General features: G+C 43.0%; 1 protein-coding gene across 5 annotated transcripts in view; it reads right to left on the reverse strand.

Annotated features, from left to right (window-relative positions):
* Positions 1-2023: 2023 nt before the first annotated feature.
* The window catches only part of slc2a9l2 (solute carrier family 2 member 9, like 2), an 81372-nt gene continuing 56181 nt past the window's right edge, over positions 2024-27214 (reverse strand). For 3 of the 5 annotated variants that reach the window (XM_061785472.1, XM_061785473.1, XM_061785474.1), the window contains 2 exons: positions 12877-13004; positions 2024-7454 (listed from right to left, as the gene is read on the reverse strand). In XM_061785472.1, the coding sequence (XP_061641456.1) occupies positions 7212-7454; positions 12877-13004 (371 nt within the window). In that variant the 3' untranslated portion in view covers positions 2024-7211. Of the gene's footprint in view, positions 7455-9936; positions 10470-12876; positions 13005-27214 lie in introns of those variants that run through there. The other 2 variants (XM_061785475.1, XM_061785477.1) reach the window with 2 other exon arrangements.

Raw genomic sequence — 27214 nt, forward strand, 5'->3', positions numbered from 1 at the left:
TCCATCAGCAAATCAATCGATCTGTAGTTTATTCGTAGCCCTTTTTTTGTTATTTCATTTTCCCATGTAAAACATTTTTACAGTTACTATTTGCATCAGAGCTTGGTCCCTAACCACAGCAAATAGCCGAAATTTGTGAGTAATTGACACCCCCCAAAAAGTGTTTACAATTGCCTATATTCATATTTTAAACTATAACTATACCCCAAACTATGATCACAAAAACACTTTATCATATGAAACGCATCTTACAACCCCAATTTCAATGAAGTTGGGACATTGTGTTAAACATAAATAAAAACAGAATACTACAATGATTTGAAAATCATGTTCGACCTATATTTAATTGAATACACTACAAAGACAAGATATTTTATGTTCTAACTGATACACTTTATTGTTTTTAGCAAATAATCATCAACTTAGAATTTTATGGCTGCAACACGTTGCAAAAAAGCTGGGACAGGCTCATGTTTACCACTGTATTACATCACCTTTTCTTTTAACAACATTCAATAAACGTTTGGGAACTGAGGACACTAATTGTTGAAGCTTTGGAGGTGGAATTCTTTCCTATTTTTGCTTGATGTACAGCTTCAGCTGTTCAACAGTCCAGGGTCTCCATTGTTGAAAAAAAAAGGTTGAAAAACTCGACTATGCAAAGCAAAAGCCAAAAAAAATTCTTAGATACATAGATACTCTCCTTTTTTCTTTAAACCTGCCTTGATTGAACGTTTAGCTTTGCAGAATGGAGAACCTTTTTATGCTTGAGCAGTTTTTCTGTGCAACAGGGCAGTTTTATATACTGCCTCTGTGGTTATTTTTATTATGACGGATATTTATTGAAAAACTGCAGTCGGACAGAATGAGGTTTGATAGGGGAGGGACAAACACAGAGAAAAAAACAGTCTCCTGACTAGCTGTAAGAGAAAAAAACGAGACAAAACATAACACTACAACATTACAATGAATTCAGATTTTTTTCTAAACAGCAGTGCTACACTCTGTGAATGAGGAACTGGACTGGATAGAATAGGAAAGGACATGACAGGAACAGAAGTGGGCAGGGGTAGTGAAGCTGGCATTGCTAAGTCACCTCGTTGTGTCTACTGAAACGTGAAAATGAATCGACACTGTTACACATGCACAATAAGGTCAGGAGTGTGCTGGAGTTTCTGTGTAGGCACGATGAGGAAGGAGGACCCCGCCCCCACACAGCCAAGAGTGAAGCGTGAGCCAGGGCCGGACGACCACCCACGCCAAGAGACCCAGGGCTGTCGGGCAGTCCTAATGAAAACCCCCAATCAGCCAACCAGAAGGAAATTCAGCAGCCCACCACCTCCCCACCAGCCTATAGTTGGTTAAAGTAAAACACATTTTCATCCCAACTGCAAAACCTAATGGCATGATCAAAAATTAGCAAGTACTCAAATGTAAGTTATTTTACTCATACTTGGTCTGAAAAAAAAAAGATATCAGTGCATCCCTTATTTTATTGCTGTTTATTGTTGTCTAAAAATGAGCCAGCCAATCAATTTCCTTTGTTGAAATGGAGCAATGAGCTACAGGTCATACAGAAGTGTAGGTCTAAATGGATGGAATAATGGGCTGTTTACAAGCTCCGATACAACAGTTAGCTGTGGTAATGAGCCCAACAGCAGCAGTAATTCGGTGCAAGAAATCAGATGGTGCTGACAAATAGTGATGTCCACAACTGATAGCCCTTTGAAGAGATTAGCATGGATTTTGCCAAAGCAGAAGTTTTGTGAAAACTAGATAGCCTATTTTAAAAGAAGAGCAGTTTTTCACCTCTCCGATGTCATTTTAGTCACTGTGAAACACTACACTGTGATATTGTAATGTACTGCACATCTGTCATGTCTTTGACATGTTGGGTTCTTATTGTACTCTGGCAATTATTTTTCCTACATCTACCATCCACCCCATACACACTGTTGCATACCGATCATGTCATTTCTTCCTCTATTCAGTTTTGTATGTAATTTACAAGAAAACACAGTGGTTACATTGTAAATTGCTTTTATTGAATTGCATTCACAACAAAAACACCAATTTACATCAATTACCTTGAAATTGCAATCATTTCATGTGTTGAGTCAATTTAATTTGTCAGTGCAATACAGTAAGTAACTGAAGGGGAAGGCGCCACACTGGATTTTTCTATGCACTGCAATGTGTATGTGGTATGTATCCTAATCCACACTCACTGTACTGTAAGGATGCTGACATATATGCATTATTTACTGTATTTCATCATCCCATTTTGATAATCACGTTGACTTTTTCCTTGTTGTTTGGCAGTAGTGTGAAACAAACCACTTATAGAGGCACATACCAATACAACTCTCTGATGTATGATGTTTTCTTTATTCCACTTTCTCTTTTTTTTAATGGCAATGTTGTGAATAACATGGACAAGCAACATTTATTGAATGTGACTGTTGGGGCAGAGTAATGCTTGCACAGTGTTGTAGTATGCAGATACATGAACACACAGCCGCAGGCAGGCCAGCGCTGCACTGCAACTTTGCCCAGTTTCCCTCGGTGGACTGGAAGTGAACATGGTGCTGCCAACCACTGATGCACCTCACTGAGCATGACAGAGAGTACTAAATAAGGATTTAGTCAAACAAAGACAGATGTCGTTACAAAGCCTGTAATCTAGGATGATATCTCTGAGAATATACTAGGTGTGTGTTTGTGTGTGTGTGTAGCAGAGCAGTGAGGCTGCGATTGTTTTAAAAATCGACAAAAACATCAAGTGCACTTCTTTCTTTCCTTTTACATGAGTGGATTTTTTTTCGTTTCTTAGGTATGACTTAGAGGCTACCAGTCTATTCCACACCGGAAATTAGTGGTGTTCAATATGGCATATTTTGGTATCGATCGGATACGAAGGAAATAATGGACCAGTATCACCGATACCAATACCGATACTTTTCAATAATTTAGGTAGATACATCATCAAATTGCTGAATCGCAATTAATTATTATATATTTTTTTGCACTGCTAAGTCATGCGACGGTACAACACCGAAACACAAGATGGGGGAGGAGGAGCAAAGTTTGCCTGCTCTGTGCTGAGACAGAACCGGCGAGTTCGGTAACCTGGCTGCCGCCTGTTTGACGAAACTGCAGCAGTGCATACAAGAGTAAAATTGAAACTTCGGAATCGATCTCATCATGCTATTATCGATCCGACACCGATTTGGTTTCAATATGACCGATATTTGGATCGATCCGCCCACCACTACCAGAAATACAGCACCACCGTAAATAACTACTCATCACGCTCTTACAACAGCTCCAATAAACACCTTGCTCACACATCTCCACTCAACATGGGGATTAAATTAACTCAACCACAGGTGGAGAATCTATTTTTTCTTAATGAGCATTAATTGTGTTTTTGTCAGTTCTGCAGCACAGCCAAAGACAGCCTAAGAATGGAAATCAGATGATGCAATGTATTGCAGTTGGCAGATGGGATGGAAAGCCGTCTCTTGAAAATGGTTGCTTTAAAAATGGATGAGGAGCAAAGTGAAACAGGTTTTCCAAAAATGACAGTCTGTCAAAATGCTGAGTCTGGTTGGAATTGCCACTTGAAACTTTGTACAATGCACCAAGAATTTAGAAAATCGAGTGATGTGCTCTGGAGAAAATTATTTTTTTTTTTTTTTTTTTGTGGGGGATGAAATGGCTTTCCAAAATTACTGAATCGGGGGCAATTTTTAGCTGTGCAGTGTACAGGAGCATACAAAGAATGCAGCTCCTATTTTGTTGTCCGACCATCGGATGAATTTCTGTTGTACCAGAAATGTAGCAGGTGTAGGTTTATTGATGGTGTTTGTTCAGGAAGTTGTGAATATAAGCGTTAATGGTATTGTCTATCTACGTGTCAGTCCTTTAATTGACAGGTCATCAAGCTAGTGTACCCCGCCTCTCACCATAAATTACCTGGCAGATGGACTGTAATTATATGCAATCCAGTATAGAACATTTATTTATGGTTGATTTTATGCAATCTCTAAAAACAGATAGGACAGCCATTCAGTGAATATAGCTCAAACAGCACACTGAGCAAAAGTAGGGCCCAGTGACAGTGTACCCGAGGGCCCGCCCAAAGTCCCGATCAGAGACTTGCAGCCTATCGGAATCCCCGGCTACATAAGCTGGTTCTAGGGACGTGGAATGTTGTGTCTCAGGCAGTGAAGGAGCCCGAGCTGGTGTGTGAGGTCGAGAAGTTCCGACAAGATATAGTCGGGCTTCCCTTCACACACGGCTTGGGCTCTGCTACCAGTCCTCTTGAGAGGGGTTGGACTCTCTCCACTCTGGAGTTGCCCACGGTAATAGCAGGTGTGGATAGACTTATTGCCGCCCGGCTCGGCGCCTGTACATTGGAGTTCACCACGGTGGACGAGAAAGTAGCCTCCCTCTGCCTTCGGGTGGGAGGACGGGTCCTGACTGTTGTTTGTGACTATGCACCAAACAGGAGTTTAGAGTACCCACCCTTTTTGGGAACCAAGGAACTCCTTGGAGGGGGTGCTGGAGAGCGCTTCCGCTGGAGAGCGCTCCCGCTGTGGACTCCTTCGTTCTGGTGGGAGGCTTCAATGCTCATGTGGGCAATGAGACCGTTAGAACAAGCGGAACGCAGCTTTGGTGGTCGCTAAGGCAAAATCTCGGGCATGGGAGGAATTCGGTGAGGAATTCGGTGAGGAATTCGGTGAGGAATTCGGTGAGGAAATTCCGGACGGCTTTGAGGAAATTCTGGTCCACCATCCGGCGTCTCAGGAGGGGGAAGCAGTGCACAATCAACATTGTATAGAGTGGGGATGGGGCACTGCTGACCTCGATTCGGAACGTTGTGAGTCGGTGGGGAGAATACTTCAAAGACCTCCTCAATTCTCCCGACACGCCTTCCAATGAGGAAGCAGAGTCTGGGGTCTCTGAGGCAGGCTCTTGCTATCTCTGGGGTTGAGGTCTCCGATGTGGATAAAAACCTCCTCGGTGGCAAAGTCCCGGGGGTGGATGAGATTCACCCGGAGTTCATAAAGGCTCTGGATGTTTTAGGGCTGTCCTGGTTGACACACATCTGCAACATCGCATGGACATCGGGGACAGTGCCGCTGGATCGGCAGACTGGGGTGGTGGTGCCCCTTTTTAAGAAGGGTGACCGGAGGGTGTGTTCCAACTACAGGGGATCACACTCCTCAGCCTCCCTGGTAAGATCTGTTCAGGGGTGCTGGAAAGGAGGGTCCGTCAGGAAGCTGGATCTCAGGAGGAGCAGTGTGGTTTTCTGGCCGTGGAATGGTGGACCAGCTCTACACCCTCAGCAGGTTCCTCGAGGGTGCATGGGAGTTCGCCTAACCAGTCTACATGTGTTTTGTGGACTTGGAGAACACGTTTGACCTTGTCCCTCGGGGAGTCCTGTGGGGGGTGCTTCGGGAGTATGGCGTACCGAACCCCCTGGTACGGGCTTTTCGGTCCCTGTACGACCAGTGTCAGGCTTTGGTCCGCATTTCTGGCAGTAAGTCCGGTGAGGGTTGGATTCCGCCAAGGCTGCCCTTTGTCACCGATTCTGATCATAACTTTTATGGACAGAATGCAGGTGGGTGCAGCCTAGGCATAGAGGGGGTCCAGTTCGGTGGCCTCAGTATTGCATCTCTTAGACTATGGTCCTCAGTCGGAAAAGGGTGGCGTGCCCTCTTCAGGTCGGGGATGAGAGTTCACGAGTGAGGGAAGAATGGAACAGGAGATCCACAGACGGATCGGTGCACCGTCTGCAGTGATGCAGACTTTGTATCGGTCCGTTGTGGTGAAGAAGGAGCTAAGCCGAAAGGCGAAGCTCTCAATTTACAGGTTGAGGTACGTTCCTTCCCTCACCTCTGGTCACTAGCTGTGGGTCGTGACCGAAAGAACAAGATCCCGGATACAAGCGGCTGAAATGAGTTTCTTCCGCAGGCTGTCCGGGCTCTCCATTAAACATAGGGTGGGGGAGAACTCGGTCATCCGGGAGGGGCTCAGAGTAGAGCTGCCGTTCCTCCACATTGAGAGGAGCCAGATGAGGTGGCTAGCGCATCTGATTTGGATGCCTCCTGGACGCCTCTGTGGTGAGGTGTTCCGGGCATGTCCCACTGGGAGGAGAACCCGGAGACGACCCAGGACACGGTGGAAAGACTACGTCTGCCGGCTGGCTTGGGAACGCCTCGGGATCCCCCCGGAAGAGCTGGATGAAGTGGCAAGGGAGAGCGTCCCTGCTAAAGCTACTGCCCCTGCGACCCAACCTCGGATAAGCGGAAGAAAATGGATGGATGGATGGATGGATGGGTCTTGAGACAGCTCTTTGCTATGAGATGTGCCTTGATTCCCACCTTAGCAATGAGACCATGTTGTAGGCCATCAATTAGGATTGAACCAGCTGATATTCAGTTGCACTGATAAGGGGGTGGTTTGCTCTTTGATTATTGATAGATTTTAGATTCTTATTTGTTCAAAATGTTTTCCCCGTGTCATTTCTCATTATTACACACAACTTAATTTCTGATCTTATTTGTTCTACTTTCGTTGTATGTATGGATTATTTGGGTTGTTCCCAAAATCTGGTGAAAATTTCATGTCAATATCACCTTTGGAAATATATTTAGTGAGAAAAATGGCGATGTGCTCAATACTTTTTTCAGCCACTGTAGTCAACCAACTCTCAAAATAAATGGGCTGAAGCGTCTTACAAAGAGAGCCTTATCTGACAACACTCACAGGTATCTTTGAAACGTGAGAATTACAACTTTTGAAAGCATCCGCGGATTAAGTTGTGTCTTGGCTCCAGACGACAGATTTGATATGCAGACTGAAAGATTTAATTTGGCATAATTTCACATTATCTGTCAGCCACAGACAACATGCAAAGTTGGCGTGGCGTGTTCATCCTCTCAGACAACAAGATTGAAACTGACTATCTACTGTGTGAAATTGATTAAATGACAATCCAACTACAGAGAGTACAACAATTAAATTAATTTGTATGCATTGGGTAATGTTGATGTGATGAGCATTTTAAAATCAGAATCATTACTTGACATCTTGATGTGATTTAACACGATGCAATGTGTCTTTATAACATGATGAATATATAAAAATAATAACATTGTTATTGTGCATCTTAGTGCTCCCTCACGACAACTGGTGTTGATTTAAAAGGAACTCTCCATCTTAAAGACATTTTGCACTTCTCCGTTCTTATCTTGCTCAATACACGGAACGAGCTTCATTTCATGGGTCGTGGAGGGGACGGGGACTTTGTTAATCTTGGCAAAACTCTGGTTTATGTCCGTGAATGTTTTACTTTTGGTTTCAGGGAGGACGACAAAGAGGTAGATCGGTGCCACGATACAGACCCCCACAAACACCAGAAAGGCAAATGTCTCCAGGCTCTCCTACATAAAACAGAAAAGAAAGCGTAAGACAAATCCAGTCATGTTATCCCATCGCAGTAATAAATTCAAGCAATTATTTACAGGTTGAAATTAAAGAAACAAAAAGGAATCATATATCATTAAATTAACAACTTGACACCACAACACAATTAACCACACAAATATCTTTCACTATTTGTCCCGTGATAAATTACATAAAAAATTTAATCTATGTAAAATGAAGGATGCCAATACAAACATACAAAGAACTCTGCCCTGACTGATTACCCACAGGGAGAATTTGTGATTGAAAAGGGCTGTTTGTGTGTTAGTCTGACCCTGACCACCAGTGTGCAGGACACAACATAATTGCAACACTATGCAAGCACCTGGTTTATGTAATGGGGAGTCCAAATAGCCGTAGCTGCAATGAAGAACTACTTACTGTTTGAGCTCTTATAACACCCCGGCTGTTAGCCTCTGACACAGTTTTCCTATGTTGAATGAATTTCATAAGAGCACTAAAAAAAACAACAGCGTGCAAAGGGCCTGACCCACTTTTCATGTGGTCCCTGTGATGTAATGCTCATCTGCAAAGTTAGATGAAAAAAACGCTGCCTTTCTCTCCCAGCTGTTCTGAGCAGTCATCTACAAACAGGACAACCTTGCCTCCACTCACTTTGTATGTTACTGTGTCACAAACCTAGTGGATTGAGGTGATTTTGACAGTCACATATCTGATATTGAGGATTGACTTATTATAAGCATTTAACAGAGTCGACCATTTCATCCTGGCAGATAGACTCCATAAAATGAGCATATCTAACTGGGTTGTAAACTGGTTCTCTTATTATTTATCAGACAGATCGCAGTATGTCCTGGCCGTCCAATTTTTGTCTACTTTCCACAGGGCGTGCCTCAAGGTTCCAATATTAGGGGCACTGTTGTTCACAATGTATGTGAATAATCTTTGTGATAATTTGCCCAATGCTTTATTATTATGTTCCATTTTATGCTGAGGATACAGTAATTGATTGTTTCTCGTCAGCTTTAAATCATTCAAGATGTTGCGATCAACCTTTGATACGGTTTATTTCTGTTTGACTCGGCTCACATTAGTGCTGAATGCAGATAAATCCAAGACGATGCTATTTTCAAATTGGCAAGAATCTCTCTTCTCACCTATCAACTGTTCATAGCATTGAAATTGACATTGTCACATCTTATTAATACTTAGACATTCTAATTTATGAGAACCTGTCCTTTAAAATGCACAATGTCAGGACATCACACAGATGCAGCTTCAGAGAGTCAGAACTGAACTGGGCAAAAAGACTTGAATATTCTGCACTGTCTACCTGGAATATGCAGAAGGACTTGAAATTGACACATTTATAATTCTGGGGGAATTCAAGACAATTATAAGAGAGAAAAATATTTGCATCTTGTGATTGCACTGGGTAATCATATCATTCCACTTCTGTTTTTCTGTAGTCTGGGTGATCGTATTTTATCTGTCTTGTGTGTTTGGTGGAACCATTTTGATTTTGTGCGACCGTCTTGGCCAGGGCAGTCTTGGAAAAAAAAGGTTTCAAATCTCAATGAGTATTTTTTTTTACCTGTTTAAATAAAGGATATTGATTGATTTATTGATTGGCTGCTATGTTGGCTCATCTGGGTTCACGTAGACGCACACACAAACAATGAGGTACAGACCCAGTTGTGTACAAACAGAAGGGGCCACACAACGAGACAGCATATAGGATTGCAGAGCAGAGGGGGGAGTGGAACCCGACTGTCTGGGACATTATGTGTTGTGTGTGACAGACCAAGAAGAAATAGAACAGGATAGAATTGAGAAGCCTTGCTGGGTCAGGATAGGACACAGAGGAGGTGAGGAGATCCTTTAACTCATTCACTGCCAGTCCTCCATGTTAACATGGATATTTGAATTCAACAGCCGTCAATGCGAGTGAATGGGTTTTTAAAACCCACGGGACACAGAAAAACATATTTGCTCCGCTTCTGTAAATGCCCATTGTGGGCCGTAAAACTATTTGGTTTCTGGGGCAGCACTTAGTCATAATCTGTGGTTGAGGTGTATGCTGTCACTGCAGGGGATTAAATGCATGTGCGAGGGGTTTTATAGATTTGCTGAGTCCCAGTGGAAGCCTACTGAAGGACAGCGCCTGTGGTGCATGAAAGACATAACCGTAAACATGATGACGGGAGTATCACTGCAAATATCCAGACTGGGATGTTTAGGGCTTTTATGGATTATTGCGTTTCTGTCACATCCTCAGAGTCTGATAATTGGGAGACAAACAGTTGCTGAGAACCACAGTTATGGATCATAGCTTATATAGTACAATACAGTAATTAGGAACACACACAAATACCTACAGTATATTGTCACAGATCATGAGTATGATGGGTAAGTATTCCACATTCATCCAAAAATGAATAATAATAATAATAATAATAATAGATGCCTGGCCATAGATGTTCACATTGTATTCTGTTGGACAGCCTATGATTGTTTACGAACTTTGTACATGAACATGAAAGTAAGTTGTTTACAGGTCAATCAAGTTCCAATTGATAATTAATCAATAGTTACTGTATTTATAACTAAAGTTTGTTAAAAACAAAACAGTCTTGCAGTCAACATTCCTGCTTAAGTGTGTTTGAATTTTATTTGTGTTCTCTTAACGGAACGAAAGTGTTGGAGTTGAAGAAGCAATTCATGGTCCTTTTTAGGATATGGAATATTTTGTGAACACAAAATGGGAACATTTTACACCCGTGAATCTTGGGAACTGACTCAGAATTCAGCATTCATTCTTATGAGAATTAAAAACCCAGATTGCAACGACAAGAAAAGACAAGGCAGCAAGGTGAGGTTCACTCCACAGTGTATTGTTTTACTATAAACAGCATGTACAATAATAGTTGAATTAATTATTAGACCAGTCCAGGGCGTACCCCGCCTCTCGCCCAGAGTCAGCTGGGATAGGCTCCAGCACTCCCGCGACCCTGAAGTTAAGCGGTATGGAAAATTGATGGATGGATTATTGGTTGTACTTCAAGATAATGAACAATGAACTAACAATGAACTAAAAGGTGTGTGGAACTATTGCAATTGACTTAATATACTTTAATTAATGTTTCAGCCTGTGATTGGCTGGGAACAAGTTCAGGGTGTACCCCGCCTCCCGCCCGAAGATAGCTGGGATAGGCTCCAGCACGCCCGTGACCCTAGTGAGGATAAGCAGTACAGAAAATGGATGGATAATGTTTCAGCTAAAAGTTCCAATTCCAATCAAGTTGGGACGTTGTGTTAAACATAAATGAATGCCTGCAGTCTAGACCTGTCTCCCATTGAAAATGTGTGGCGCATTATGAAGCGTAAAATACCACAACGGAGACCCCGGACTGTTGAACAGCTGAAGCTGTACATAGCGCAAGAATGGGGAAGAATTCCACCTACAAAGCTCAACAATTAGTGTCACTAGGGTCGCGGGCCTGCTGGAGCCTATTCCAGCTATCATCGGGCAGGAGGCGGGGTACACCCTGAACTGGTTGCCACCCAATCGCAGGTCACATATAAACAAACAACCATTTGCACTCACATTCACACCTACGGGCAATTTAGAGTTGTCAATTAATCTACCATGCATGTTTTTGGGATGTGGGAGGAAACCAGGGTGCCCGGAGAAAACCCACACAGGCACAGGGAGAACATATAAACTCCACACAGGCGGAGCCGGGGATTGAACCCCGGTCCTCAGAACTGTGAGGTAGACACTCTAACCAGTCATCCACCGTACCGCCCCTTTTAGTTCATAGGTTTAATATTGATACTGCTTATAAAGAACCCCGAGTTCAGTCTATGCTGCAGGCTGCTAAGAAAATGGATGTTCATAATTTGGACACCCTTTATTTACCGTATTTTCATGACCATAGGGTGCACCGTATTAAAAGGCGCAGTCTCAGTTACGGGGTCTATTTCTGTATTTAACACACACACACAAGGGGCACCGTATTATTGGGCGCATGCATGGTAAAACATACGCTAGCTTAAAACATACGGTAGCATGCATGCACGCTAAAACAATGTTTTTAAAAAGGCAGCGGGAGCAAAACTGAGTTTGGTTGTACTTTATTGAAGTATTTAACAATGTAGACACGTTATTTTTTGATCAACCCTCATCCACAAATCCATCAAAGTCCTCATCTTCTGTATCCGAAATGTACAGCTGGGCAAGTTCTCAATCAAACACACCAGGTTCGAGTCAGTCTCGTTGCCGTGCGGCTCCTCAGAATTGATGCCGGCTTTTACGAAAGCTCGAACAACAGTGCAAGCAGACACGTTAGCCCGAGCATCCACAATCCATTCACAAATTGTGGCGTAACTCGCCCGGCGCTGCCTCCTAGTCTTAGTAAAGCTGTGTTCGCCATCTGTCATCCATCGCTCCCATGCCGCTCACAACTTCACTTTGAACTCCCTGTTTACACCGATGTCCAGCGGTTCGTCAAGCCTCACGGAATGATGGCAAGCCCCGAGTTATTCCTTGCTCATTAATTCATTGCTCAAGTTGGTCTTCCAACTCGGGCCCTCTCGCCTTATTTCCGCGTTTTGTTTTTCTTTTTTTTCCGCAAAAACTCAGCTTCGTCTTCTTGACTTGGTGAAGCTCGTTTTCCTGCTTCCTCCACTTGCGAACCATGGATTCGTTGATTTTGAATTCTCTCGCGGCTGCTCGGTGGTCCTTAGCCAAACCGATGTTGTTTTGCACAATGCATACCCCGGAAATGCTCCCAGTCAGTAAAGCGGTAAAAAAAAGAAAAAAAAATGTAATTAATTTAATAATTAAAAAAAAGAAACGGCGCTATATCCCTACTGGGGGCGTGGCTTTGGCGTCCTTCAGCCACGTCCACTTTTCCACTGTGTAAGCAGCGTGTCGGCCGGAAATGCTTTAAAAAAAATAAAAATAAATGTCTAGCGGAGTGCTCATCACACAACAACATTTATAGATGTTGGAACTCGGTGCACACATAAGGCACGCCGCATTATAAGGCGCCCCGTCCATTTTGGAGAAAATTTAAGACTTTTAAGTGCGCCTTATGGTCGTGAAAATACAATAAATCATGCCAACTTTTTTGACCCAGTCCTCTAAAAGAATCGGAATCAAAATGAGGAACCAGAATCGGGACTGGAATCGCTCAAAGTCAAACGATGCCCAACCCTAGTATTGCTGCAGTCAAGATAATGTTAGGAACAGATTCCCAATATCTATTATAGTATAATTTTAGGATAGTATAATTTTCTTTAAGCAGCACCTGCACACTATAATAACTGTTTTTTGTTGTTGTTTTTTTTATTATTATTATTTTTTTTTACCAAGAATGGACCTGTACACACAATGGTGAAGGGGTGCCTTACCTGTATAAAGGGAAACAAGAGGCCCACTGCAAAGTTGGACAGCCAGTTCACAATGCCTGCAATCATGAACGCGGCAGGCCTGTAGGATTGTTCAAACAGTTCACCAGTCAAGATAAATGGGATGCCTCCTAACAAAGAAGAAAATAACGTCATCAGTTATCAACTGAGCTACAGTTGATCTAGTGCTATGAGACTACATGAAAGGGAAAGTGACAATTACGTTCTCTTCCAATTCGGTGAACTGCTTGTGAATGCAAACAAGGGACAGTATCATGATCACAGAGTCTGTGTGGTCTTTTTCTTGCTTATAACGGACCTGCTTTGGCGCAAGCACTGCCACTAAATGCTAGGTAGCAGTTAGTGGCAGTTCTTAGAAGAACAAGGCAATTTTAAGATATTAAGTTTCTCATACTTATATATTCCATAATCGTTATTATGTGCCTGCTGCTAAGCAAGCACAGCCACTTACTGCTGTTTATTTTTATTATTATTATTTTTAAACCTGTCCTGCTGCATGGCCTTGCAGAATGGTGGATCTGTATGCCTTTGTGCTGGAACACTTTTGCTGTGCAACAGGGAAGTTTGAAATACTTTCTCTGCTTATTTTTATTTAAATTTTTAAATTATTCTGATGTTTATTGAAAATGGAGCCGGACAGAAAAGGGTTTTACGGGACAGACAGAGGGACAGAGGGGACAAGGGGATGAGGGGTGAAAACCACAGCAGAACAATAGTTAGATAGTCTAGATATTTGAACACAAATAACATTACAACAGTAATTTGTAGATTGGGAATGGGGGGAGGGGAGACACCCGGTGAGAACATGCAACTAACCAAGAGAGTGGAGTGTCTTTGAAAATTCAGCTAGCAGCCTGGATGAATATACGGACACTGTCACATCCTATATCAGTTTCTGTGAAGAGGTTTGTGTACCAACGAAATCATTTCGCACATTCAACAACAATAAGCCGTGGTTCACTGCTAAACTTAAGCAGCTTCGCCAAGCTAAAGAGGACACATATCAGAGCGGGGACAAGGCACTGTATAATCGAGCTAGAAACCAGCTGACTAAAGAAATTAACATTGCAAAGAGGAACCATGCAGCAAAGTTGGAAAAACAGTTTAGCGAAAACGACTCTAAATCAGTCTGGCATGCATTCCAATCGCTGACTAATTACAAGCGACGATCCCCCCAAGCTGAGAACAATAGCACACTAGCCAACGACTTGAATACCTTCTACTGCAGATTTGAAAAGGACAGTTTCACACCACACACCCACCCGGCCGCACCCGCGACCACAATCACACCTCTGACTTCTGCGTTAACCATCCATGAACAGGATGTGAGACGCATCTTCAAACAACAGAAGATTAACAAAGCGGCAGGCCCGGACCATGTGTCCCCATCCTGCCTCAAAGTCTGCGTGGACCAGCTCGCTCCAGTCTTCACTCAGATCTTCAATAGATCTCTGGAAATGTGCGAAGTTCCATCGTGTTTCAAACGCTCCACCATCATTCCAGTCCCCAAGAAACCTGCAATCTCAGGTCTGAATGACTACAGGCCTGTCGCTTTGACATCTGTGGTCATGAAGTCCTTTGAACGTCTCGTGCTGGACCACCTCAAGAGTGTCACAGGTCCCCTGCTGGAACCCATGCAGTTTGCCTACCAAGCGAACAGGTCTGCGGATGATGCAGTCAGCATGGGACTGCACTTCATCCTAGAACACCTCGACAGTGCAGGGACCTACGCGAGGATCCTGTTCGTGGACTTCAGCTCAGCGTTCAACACCATCATCCCTGAACTCCTTTCATCCAAGCTTCTCCAGCTCAGCGTCTCACCTGCCATCTGCCAGTGGATTTACAGCTTTCTGACGGGCAGGACACAGCAGGTCAGGCTGGGGGAGGCCACCTCATCCACACGCAGCATCAGCACTGGGGCGCCCCAAGGTTGTGTCCTCTCTCCGCTGCTCTTCTCTCTCTACACGAACGACTGCACCTCAGCGAACCCGACTGTCAAACTCCTGAAGTTTGCAGATGACACCACTGTCAACGGCCTCATCAAGGACGGTGACGAGTCTGCATATCGACAGGAAGCGGAGCGGCTGGAGCTGTGGTGCGGCCGACACAACCTGGAGCTGAACACGCTCAAGACTGTAGAGATGATCCTGGGAATTACAATCTCTCAGGACCTGAAGTGGGCGACCAACATCAACTCCGTCCTCAAAAAGGCCCAGCAGAGGATGTACTTCCTGCGGCTTCTGAGAAAGCACGGCCTGCCACCGGAGCTGCTGAGACAGTTCTACACAGCGGTCATCGAATCAGTCCTGTGTTCTTCCATCACAGTCTGGTTTGGTGCTGCTACAAAAAAGGACAAACTCCGACTGCAACAGACAATCAAAACTGCTGAAAGGATTGTCGGTACCCCCCTACCCACCATTGAGGACTTGCACGCTGCCAGAACTAAGACAAGGGCGTGCAAAATCCTCTCGTACCCTCCGCACCCCGGTCACCAGCTCTTCCAGCTCCTTCCCTCAGGTAGGCGCTACCGATCAATGCAAACTAGAAATAGTAGACATTCCAACAGCTTCTTCCCTCTTGCGATCAACTTCTTAAACACCTAACCTATAATTCCATTACAACAAGCTGGCAATTTTTTGACTTGAGTTCGTTGTCACATTTCTGTGGGGCCAATTATGTATTACTCGTGCACTCACTGTAGTTGTCTCGCCATGCTGCACTATTTGCATATACTCGCCACTCATGCCAGAGTAGCATCTGCTCCATTTGCACACTGATTGAGGAGTATCTGTAACATTTGCACAACCAACATTGTCCCAGATTATTGCACTACTCATCACTTTAAACCGCATACAATCCTTGAAGTCTCAGCGCCCTTTGCACAATGGTCATTGCACCGGACTATTGCAATATTAGTCATTCGAACTGCTCTAAGTGCTAGAGGACTCTGCATCTTTTTGCACAATTGTTTTTTGTCAATGTCTTTATGTCTCCAAAGTGTTCTGTAAATTGACTGTCTGTTGTACTAGAGCGGCTCCAACTACCGGAGACAAATTCCTTGTGTGTTTTGGACATACTTGGCAAATAAAGATGATTCTGATTCTTATTCTGAGAAGCAGATAAGAGACGACAGAAAAGGGCAGGACAGGATGTGGGAAAATGAGCCAGTGCTACTGCCGAGGGGTGCAGTGGGATTCTTTTTTAGTGTCCTAACTCCAGTAAGGACCTGTGAGTTAATATGTTACTATAACCTGTGTTGTTATTAGTGATCCCAGCACAAGTAATTAAAGTCTATAGTGATTTTATCGAACGTATTAGTGAATGAACACCATATCACATGCATGTTAGTCAACTGGTATACGGAGTTGCTGAGCCACATCGAGGAAGGGTGTGCCTGGCCCCCTCCACACCCACAAATGGGTCCAGCAGGGGACCCATCCAGGGGGACGCCACCGACCCCCCCCAGGACCCAGGGAGGTCCAGAGCCCGACCGAAGCGCCCCGACCAGTCCCAAAGGGAAGGGCACGGGCACCGGACCACCGCCCCCCCACACCCAACCCCCACCCACCGAGCCCCACCACTGCCACTGCCCCCATCACCTCCGGAAAGTATGGAGACCCCAGCCACCAACAGGGCCCAATGTAGGAGCCAGCAGCCACCCAAAAAACGGTCATAGCCCGCCAACGCGAGCCCATGTTAAGCGCCCGTCGAAACCACTTACTGCTGTTAAGCAGAGAGCAACAGTGATTAGCAGAGCTAAGAAGGCCATATTAATACTGCTCATATTTCTCATCTCACATATCCATCAAACGCTTCGTCTCGGCAGCACTCAGATCAAAATTACAGTAATTTTTTTAAAATTCTGTGCTACCATGGTGACGCAATTGTTCAAAAACTGTTTAAATACCCACTGAAAATAAACTGTGCACCGCAGAAATAACTCCCTTTTTCACATGTATGCTGCATTTTGAATACTGTAGCCGACAGACGTGATTCTCAAGTCTCGTTGTAATGATTCAGATTTTTTCTTGGTGTCAATCTTCTTTTCTGAAAATGTGAACTTGCCCTTCTATGTCAACTAAGAGAGGGTGAGGAAAATCAGCCAAAAAACATATTTTATTGAGTGTGTATTGCTTTTGTTAGCATGAGAGAATAAATGTTAGAGGGTGAGTCTGTACAAGTCCTTCCTTTTTTGCCTAAAATTTGGTGATTTTGTCCACAAAGGCCTCGTCGCTCATAAAATTCCACTCTCACATCATATTATTTTGTAACTTATTTCATTTGAAGTGAGGGAAATTCAAGTTTTTTGGTAATGTCTCAGCCAAAACCAGAATTCGATACTTGTTTTAATCCACAGTAATTCAGTCAGTTTTTAACCCACCTGGAAATGAGCATATCCATGCTCACAAGTGTTACGTGAAATTATTTATTTTTTTTCGAGGTGAACGTTCTCAGAAAAATTACACAGAGAACGCTTTGTCATTCTGTCACGAGGTGACACATACTGTACACACAGGTGGAGTCAATCGACATCAACCAGACATACTGTAACTCAGCCCTCCAGCCCCCCAAAACAGTCAATTTGGCTATTCCTCCATTACTGCAAAACAATCACTCAGAAGGCATTTTCCCTGTGGCATGGGATTTTAATCAGGCCAACATGAAACCTGTTCTTCTTCATTTCCACCAGTATGTGAACATATTGGACTTGATACCAACACCAACATCAGAATCAGAATATCAGAATCATCTTTATTTGCCAAGCCATCAGAGGGGCTTTCAAGGTAGACCCCCACCTCCCCCAGCTAGGCTGCTCAGACCACCTCTTTGTTATGTTAATTTCCTCTGAGTATTGCCTGGAAAAAGGCCCCACAAACCGTACACAATCAGGTGTCTTGTATCACTTTCTAAAAAAAAAACATCGTCTGAGTCCGTATCAATAGTCTTAAAAGTCCGGTACTCTTCAATAATACACAAACTCAAAATAAAGCATCCACCCTGGTCGTCATCTTGTCTGACCTCCATCTAGCTGCCAGCGTTCAAGGAGTACAAAACAGCCTGTGACGTCAGTGACGGCGCCGACGGCCATTTAGGTAAATGGCCTATTTTGAGTTCAAAACGGCGAATTTCGCTGAAAGGCAACTGATTTGCATGTATGTAGAAAATCTATCACATAGCAATCCATGGAAACAGTAAATATTGCTGGCCGACCTGCTGATGGGCATTTGGATTGTTGAATAAAAAGAACAGCCCTGGAGCTCCAGGTAGCAACAACCACAATGGTGTTAAATATGGCCAAAGGTCTTGCTTAAAATCCTGTGACAACAAGGCTAAGGGTATCAGGGTGAGTATTTTAAAGAAGAGTGTTTGTGGAGCGCACACTGAGCCTGAAGTCACTCTGGAATTGGAATTAGCGACACCTCAGAGGTGACCTTCACTATTAATGCCTGTAAATTTTCAGAGTGAAGTAGGATGGACAAAGACAAAATAGCAATTAATCTCTTGTGAAAGACTGATCACACAAAATGTTTGAAAAGATAAATGGCAGAGGAACGACAAATAACATTTCTAGAGAAATTATAATTATATAAATGCATATTTTTACATTGCTTATGCACATTTTTTATGCAATAAAACATGAATCCTTTCTTGTAAACACAATTTACACAGAGAGTATAGTTCCGTTCAAAGACCTACATATTTGTCACCTGCAAAATCAATTAGTGAACAGCTTTGTCTGTGGTATTCAACGTTAGCTGTTGAAAGTGGTTATATTTTGCCCTGGCTATGAACATCCTGAAACTCTATCAATAAATAAAAAAAACAAAACAAAAAATACTATCCACCTGAGGAAAACAGGTAGAGGTAAAAAAAACAACAACATCTCTTCTCAGAACAAAACACAATCTTTCTGCTGTGTTGTGAAAAATCATTCACATAAGGTCATATGAAGGAGCCAACTCATTTTCATAGTTACATGCAAATGCAGTGAATAATATTGATAATATAAGCAGTGATGCTCTTTTATCCCCACGCACACAAAAAAACACTCTTGCTGATGATGTAGACTGGCGTGGAATTGATCTCAAAAGGACAGCATCCTAAATGCACATCTGCAAGTTAATCTAAGGTACCAAAGAAGATATTTTTTCCCTTAAGAGGGCAAGAAAACAGCAGAAAATCTTGAAAAAAACCTCAAATGTTTCCTTCTTTAAATTTTAGATAAATGAAATCAAAAAGGGTATGAAAATGCACAAATTCCAGCTCAACACTATGGGACAAGAATATCTTTAGGACAAACCTGGCACTGAATCAGAGCTCTGACTCTCAGGGAATGCCATTTACTGTATGTTTAAACAGTCGATGGAAACATTTATTAAATTATTATGAAAATCTGCAGATGAACAGTATGATGATGTGTTAAATTGTACTAGAATGATGGATGACATGGGAGCACTGGAACAAATCCACCCAGCCATCTACAGTATATCGATTATCGTCACGAAGGTCATGGGTGTGTAGGAGCCTATCCCAGGGGACTACTGATTAGCCGGAGGGTAAACCTGGACTTGTCGCCAACCAATTGCAGGGCACATCCTGTATCAAGGCGGCATGGTGAGCAACTAGTTACACATCTGCCTCACAGTTCTGAGGACCTGGGTTCAAATCCAGCCTCGCCTGTGTGGAATTTGCATGTGGTCGCCGTGCCTGTGTGGGTTTACTCCTGTTTGCTCCCACATCCCAAAAACATGCATGGTAGGTTGATTGAAGACTCTAAATTGTTGGTAGGTGTAAATGTGAGTGCAAATGGTTGTTTGTTTATATGTGCCATGCAATTGGCTGGTGACCAGTTAAGGGTGTAACCGCCTCTTGCCCGGAGTCAGCTAGGATAGGCTCCAGCACGCCCGCGAAGATAAGCAGTACGGAAAATGAATGAATGAATGAACGAATGAATGAATACCGTATCAACAAACAAGCCTTCAAACCCAGATTCACACAATTTACAGTCTTAAATGAACCTACCATGTGTGTTTTTAGAATTTGGGAGGAAACCAGAGTACCTGGAGAAAACCCATGCAAGCACAGGGAGAATGCAAACTCCAGGAGGCCAGAGCCTGGATTTGAACCCCCAACCTCAGAACTGTGAGGCGGACATGCCACCCACTGCAAATCAGATATATTAAATGTGTGAATGAGCCTTTTGGTGTAATGTAAAGATGATATACACTTTTAAAATAGGACAAATGTGAACTGATTATTAGCGCTACACACCCGAAACACGCGAAAGCCACGCCCCCAGTAGGTATATAGCGCCGGGGTGTGCATTGTGGAAAACAACATTGGTTTGGCTAAAGACCCCCGAAAATGGCGCCTACAAAGAGACCCGCTTACGAAGCACAGTTTAAGCTGCAAGCTGTCAGTTACGCGGAGGAACATGGGAATCGAGCAGCCGCGAGAGAATTCAAGATCAACAAATCCATGGTTCGTGAGTGGAGGAAGCAGGAAAACAAGCTTCGCCAAGTCAAGAAGACAAAGCTGAGTTTCCGTGGAGAAAAAAGAAAAACAAAACGCGGAAACAAGGCGAGGTGGCCCGAGTTGGAAGACCAACTCAAGCATGGATTAATGAGCAAAGAACAGCCGGGAGAAGCGTCTCAAGTCACCATTTGACTGAGTGCAAGTGAGGAGGCTTGCCATCATTCCGGGAGGCTTGACAAAGGAACTCCAACCCCCCGAAAGTGGCACCTCGAAGAGACGCGCTTACGAAGCACAGTTTAAACTGCAAGCTATCAGTTACGCGGAGGAACATGGGAATCGAGCAGCCGCGAGAGAATTCGAGATCAACAAATGCATGGTTCGCAAGTGGAGGAAGCAGGAAAACGAGCTTCGCCAAGTCAAGAAGACGAAGCTGAGTTTCTGCGGGAAAAAAAGAAAACGCGTAAACAAGGCGAGGTGGCACGAGTTGGAAGACCAACTCGAGCAATGGATTAATGAGCAAAGAACAGCCGGGAGAAGCGTCTCAAGTCACCATTCGACTGAGTGCAATAACTCTGCCATGTGCAGCAAGTTAGGAAGCTTGCCATCGTTCCGGGAAGCTTGACAAACCGCTGGACATCGGTGTAAACAGGACGTTCAAAGTGAAGTTGCGAGCGGCGTGCAAGCAATGGATGACAGATGGCGAACACAGTTTTACTAAGACTTGGAGGCAGCACCGGGCGAGTTACGCCACAATTTGTGAATGGATTGTGGATGCTCGGGCTAACGTGTCTGCTTGCACTGTTGTTGGAGCTTTCGTAAAAGCCGGCATCAATTCTGAGGAGCCGCACGGCAACGAGACTGACTCGCACCTGGCGTGTTTGATTGAAAACTAGCCCGGCTGTTTATTTCGGATACAGAAGATGAGGACTTTGATGCATTTGTGGATGAGGATTGATCAAAAAATAATGTGAGTACATTGTTAAATACTTCAATGAAGTACAACCGAACTCAGTTTTGCTCCCGCTGCCTTTTTAAAACATTGTTTTAGCGTGTATGCATGCTACCGTATGTTATAAGCTAGCATATGTTTTACCATGCCTGCGCCCAATAATATGTATCTGTTAAATACAGAAATAGACCCCGTAACTGAGACAGCGCCTTTTAATACGGTGCGCCCTTTGGCCGTGAAAATACGGTAGTTTGGATGCACCATACTTTTTATTCATTCATTCATCTTCCGTACTGCTTCTCCTCACTAGGGTTGCAGGCATGCTGGAGCCTATCGCAGCTGACTCCAGGCGAGAGGCGGGTACACCCTGAACTGGTCGCCAGCCAATCGCAGGGCACATATAAACAAACAACCAGTCGCACTCACATTCACACCTACAGGCAATTTAGAGTCTTCAATTAACCTACCATGCATGTTTTTGGGATGTGTGAGGAAACCGGAGTGCCTGGAGAAAACATGCAAACTCCACAGAGGCAAGGCCGGATTTGAACCCCAGTCCTCAGAACTGTGAAGCTGACGTGCTAACCAGTCATCCACCGTGCCGTCCCCTACTTTTGGCTTTTACTTAAATATTTATGTTAAGAAGAATCGATACTTTTACTCTGTTACAATGATCAACATTCCGCTTGCTACTTTTATTCATCCATTATCAGAGGTGGGTAGAGTAGCCAAATATTGTACTCAAGTAAGAGTACTGTTACTTTTGAATAATATAACTCAAGTAAAAGTAAAAAGGAGTCATCCAAATATTTACTTGAGTAAAGGTAAGAAAGTACTCAGTGAAAAAAACTACTCAAGTAAAGAGTAACTTGTGAGTCACTTCTGATTATTATATTTTTTTAATCAGAGCATGAACATCAAATAAAATAAAAAAATAATAATATATGGGAGTCGACACACACCTGCCACCATTTCAATTCTTAACTGCCCAAAAACCAACAACACATACATCGGGCGCTACAGAAACATTATTTGCTTTATTCGCTTAAAATGACTTCAATTAAGGAGCTGCTTGCTGAACAGACTTAGTGATTGTGTGTGCGTGTGCGACACCACAGGGACAGTGTTAATTTTGCCATACCCACTGCCAAAACAATAGAAACATCGACAACTTACCACAAGGTGCTTTCTCAAGTTAGAAGTGGGCTGAAATATCCAAGTTTGGGCAGTCACAATTGAAGAGCTGCATGACAAACGGAGTAAAAGTATCGATCCTTCACATAAATACTCAAGTAAAATTAAAAATTACGGTGCATTTATAGTACTCTGACAAGTACAGTTCATGGAAAATGTTATTTGAGTAAATCTAACGGAGTAAATGTAGCGCGATACTACCCACCCCTGTCCATTATTGCGTGCGCGGTCTATTCTTAGACTTCATCTTCGACTTCCACATTGGGCGCCGTTGCGCCAATACAACTTGATCACTACTCATTTGACTCCAATTCACCAATCAGATGATTCAATGCAGTCACGACCGCAAAAAAAGCCTTCACACGCCAATCAAAATGACTCATTTTGGGGGGGAAAAAACAACAACAGCCATGCAAGTATTTACAGACTTGGAAAAACAACACCTTTATGATGCAGATGATAATTATAATGATGTAGTCTTGTGTCTGCCCAAACGTGGATTTTTCAGACCACTTCTAACTTGAGAAAACATCTTTGCAGATTTTTCTATCGTTGTTTCGGCAGTCCATATGGCAACATTAGCCCTATTTTATGGTCATAAGTCAGTGTAAAACATGCATCTTTTGGGGTATGTGCCATGCTGCAATCTTAATCTCTCTCTCTCGGCACGCAACACACACACACACACACGCGCACACACACACACACACACACACACACACACTATCAGTCTGGTCAACTTCATTCAGTCATTTAAGTGAATAAATCAAATAATGTTTCTGTAGGGCCCAATGCATGTGTTGTTGGTTCCTGGGCTTTTACAAATTTAAATGGTGGCAGGTATGTGTGGATACAGTATATACATTTTTTTAGTTGACGTTCATGCTCTGATATATATATATTTTTTTAATCAGAAATTACTCACCAGTTACTCAGTACTTGAGTATTTTTTTTACTGAGGACTTTCTTTCTCTTACTCAAGTAAATATTTGGAGGACTACCTTTTACTTTTACTTGAGTCATATTATTCCAAAGTAACAGTGCTCTTACTTGAGTACAATCTTTGGCTACTCTACCCACCTCTGACGCACACACATACAGACTTACACAAACACACACACACGCATACATTAAATGCACAGTACAAAGTATGCATCATTCATTGCTTGAGGGATGACATAAATATCTTCCCTTTAGGATTGATTGTAGTCACTGGTTCCTAATGTTCAAATATGATAGCGAGCAGTTTTTGTCTAATTCATATTGATTGTTTTCTGGTTAATCTGACCAAAATGCAGAGGGAAGCGTAAACCAATCCTGGATAAACTGATTATGTTTAAAATCATTATCATTAGGCGTTTTATCCAAGCTGTTACTTGCTTGGATACAATGCTGCATTATGGCATTCGGTACCTTTAGTCAACCTGTTCCATATACAGTATACTCAGGCAGGCATTTACAGATTTCCACACCGTCACAGATTATCTGTCATCATTCAGCCATGTTAATGGAAGCAGACCACAAACCCATTATTATTTTAAATCCTAGGTAAATTTTGTCTCTTCTCTAATGGCTCCCCAATTTACTAATGTCCCTTAGCCACAAAAGCCTGAGAGTTACTCATCAACACTTAACAGCCCTTCGCTCGCACACGCACGCACGCACGCAGACACACACACACACACACACACACACCATGGAAAATAACTATTTTTTGTCATTTCTACCCATGCTGCTGCTTTACCATGCACTGCTGTAACACTTGAATTGCCATTCTGGGGATTATTTTATCTTATCCTAGTAATGCTAAACAAATTTGATGAATTCTACCATCATTATGAAAAAGGGTGCTACATGAAAAGTTTAATCTCATATGGAACGGAACGCAATGTGTACTTTTGTGATTTCTGTAAAGATGTTTACCAGAATGGTATTTTTACACCAGCCCCCTACTGTACACAAATGAAAGATGTTTTTGCTCTCACTAACTATACAGAGGCAAATAAATATTTGCCTTTTATGTGAAAATGAAAATGAAAAAAAAAATGCCTGTAAGTCAGCAAAAAATGACAGCATGGAAAAAGATCATGCTGCAGGTGTACAGAAAGCATTAATGTCTGCTCAGTTTGGATGCCCTTAAATGTATTGAGAATGAACAGAAAACCCCCTGGTGTTATATCAGGCTCTTACACAATAAGAGCTTTATTTGATGAGATACTGTATAAAATATTGCATCAAATTGACAAGTGTGTTCCCATTCTCTGAGCGTTGCAACAACAATCCTCTTTTGAGCTTCATCTGTTAGACAGATGGCCTCAAGTTCTTCGGCAAAATATCCTCATAAGCTTGTGAATTTATTTTTCCATTGATGATAGCAAGCTGTCCAGGCCCTGAGTTGACAACCCACGCCCATACCATGATGCTCTCTCCACTATGTATCACAGTCGGGATAAGGTTGTGATGTTGGTGTGCTGTGCCATTTTTCCACAATTGGCGTAATGGTGTTCCTCCAAAACAATTTTATTTCAGTTTCTTCAGCCTTCGTCACATATCGGCTGGACTACTGCAACTGAGTCCTGTTCAGGCTCACCAGCAACACCCTGGACAGGCTCCAGTAAGTCCAAAACCCAGCTGCTAGGGTCATCGCCTGCACCAAGCCCTGGCAGCACATCACTCCCACACTCATCCATCTTCACTGGCTCCCAGTCAAGTCTTGCATCACTTACAAAACTCTGCTCCAGACCTAAAAATCCTTCCATGCACTAGCCCACCAGTACCTGTCAGATATTAGTTTATGCAGACTGTTTAGTGGGGCAGCCGTGGCCCAATGGTTAAGATCATCGCCTACCACCGTGGAGATGAGGTTCAAGACCCGACCATCCACCAACATCCCACGGCCGAGGTGTCCTTGAGCAAGACACCAATACCCCGTACTGCTCCCCGGGTGCTTAAATTGCCCCCTGCTCCAGTGTGTTCCACTAACAAGTGTGTGTGTTCACTGTGATGGGTAAAATGCAGAGAACAAATTTTGTGGGCATGCATGCATGTTCATGACAATAAAGATTCTTCTTCTTCTTTATTCTTGTGTCTTAGATGAGGATCAGACCACTTTTATGACCAATTTATGCAGAAATTTAACAAATTCCAACTGGTTCACATACTTTTTTTCCTTCATATTGTACATATGTATATGTACAGTAACCCCGTGAGTCAAAAAAAGCCCATTTTCTCTGGTTTGACAATGACTACGTGTGTGTGCTACAGCCAGAAAATGGGGGTAAGGAAATTGCATTGTGGTACAGCATAGACTATACCCATGCCCTAAAACTTGAAGTATGACCTCCAAATCATTTTTTTTCTGCTGTCACCATAGAGACAGGTGAACAAACGACTAGCTCTGAGGGTCCCAGTTACAGCCCCCAACAGTGAAAGGACCCAATTAACTTCTTCAAACTGGACTCTCAACCACAGTCACAAGGGAACACTAACAGCTGAATGAAGCACACTTCATCAAGCTGCAAGGAATAAATACAGTGGACTAAAACATACTTCCAAACTTTTTAATGACATGTCTTTCATCATTCTTATACATTTTGAGGTTTATAGGTATAGGTTTGTTGAATTTCGTTCAGTGACTACTGAACCTCCAAAGTCAAACACCCAAAATGTCCTATGTTTGGACCCAAATGGAGCTCTACAATAATCTTGTGTGTCTTCAACATACTGTATGCCATGAGGAAAAAAACGCCTTTACATGAACGCTTCATAACACTGTTTGCATATTCAGCCTTGGTTTAAAACAAAACAAAACAAAAACAACAGTTTAAGTGTCAAGTGCTTTATAGTCATCTCCTTTATCTGGCAAAATGGGTGACCAAATTCATCATCCCATCACCTATGTGTGTCATTTGAGAACTTCATCAATGCACAGTTACGAATGGAGAAGAAAAAATGCATGTCAGGTGACATGACAAAGGTGACGTATAGTAATAGTTTCAAGAGTTGTATTTTTCCACTAGTATGCTGATAAAAAAAAGGAGGGTGATAAAGTAACAAGTTAAAGACTTGCATGGGCTCAGCCTTGCTGCATTTGAACAATAATCGGTTCATCCATCCATAAAAGGTCAGAGGACAAAGATTGAAAAAATGTTCTTGATAACTCTAGAACCCCTTTATAAACAATATCCGCTATTTCGAAGTGATTAAATAGCAGATATACAGCAGTTAAATCGATATGATGCAGAATGCGCCTTCTGCTTTTTGCATCCAGCGCTTTCCGGTCTTCGGCTCGATTTTGGCGTGTGACGTAACACGAGCCAAACAGCCTGTTCAGTCGCCGTTGTGTGCTATTGTTCCATGCTGTTGTTCCCGCACTTGTATATTTGTTGTCGTATGGTTTAGCGATTTCACAATGGTTTATTGTGTGGCATTTGGTTGTACAAATGGTTCAGGCAGTAGCAAGAGTTCTTTTTGGCTTTCCAAGTGAAAAAGGAATATGTGACAGGTGGAAAGGGAAAGTCAATCGACGGGAAGAAACGTGGTCAGTTATGGGTGCCTAGCAAGCATTTTCCAAACTCTGTGCTGATCACTTCGAACCGGCATGTTGTGAGAAAGACTTAGCAGAAAGCATTGGATGCACAGCTAGAGGCTGAAATCAGCTGCGAACTATTGCCAACTGTTTTGTACATACCTACGACTCTA

Source organism: Phyllopteryx taeniolatus, chromosome 9 (genome assembly GCF_024500385.1).
Source record: "Phyllopteryx taeniolatus isolate TA_2022b chromosome 9, UOR_Ptae_1.2, whole genome shotgun sequence".
Taxonomy (NCBI): Eukaryota; Metazoa; Chordata; class Actinopteri; order Syngnathiformes; family Syngnathidae; genus Phyllopteryx; species Phyllopteryx taeniolatus.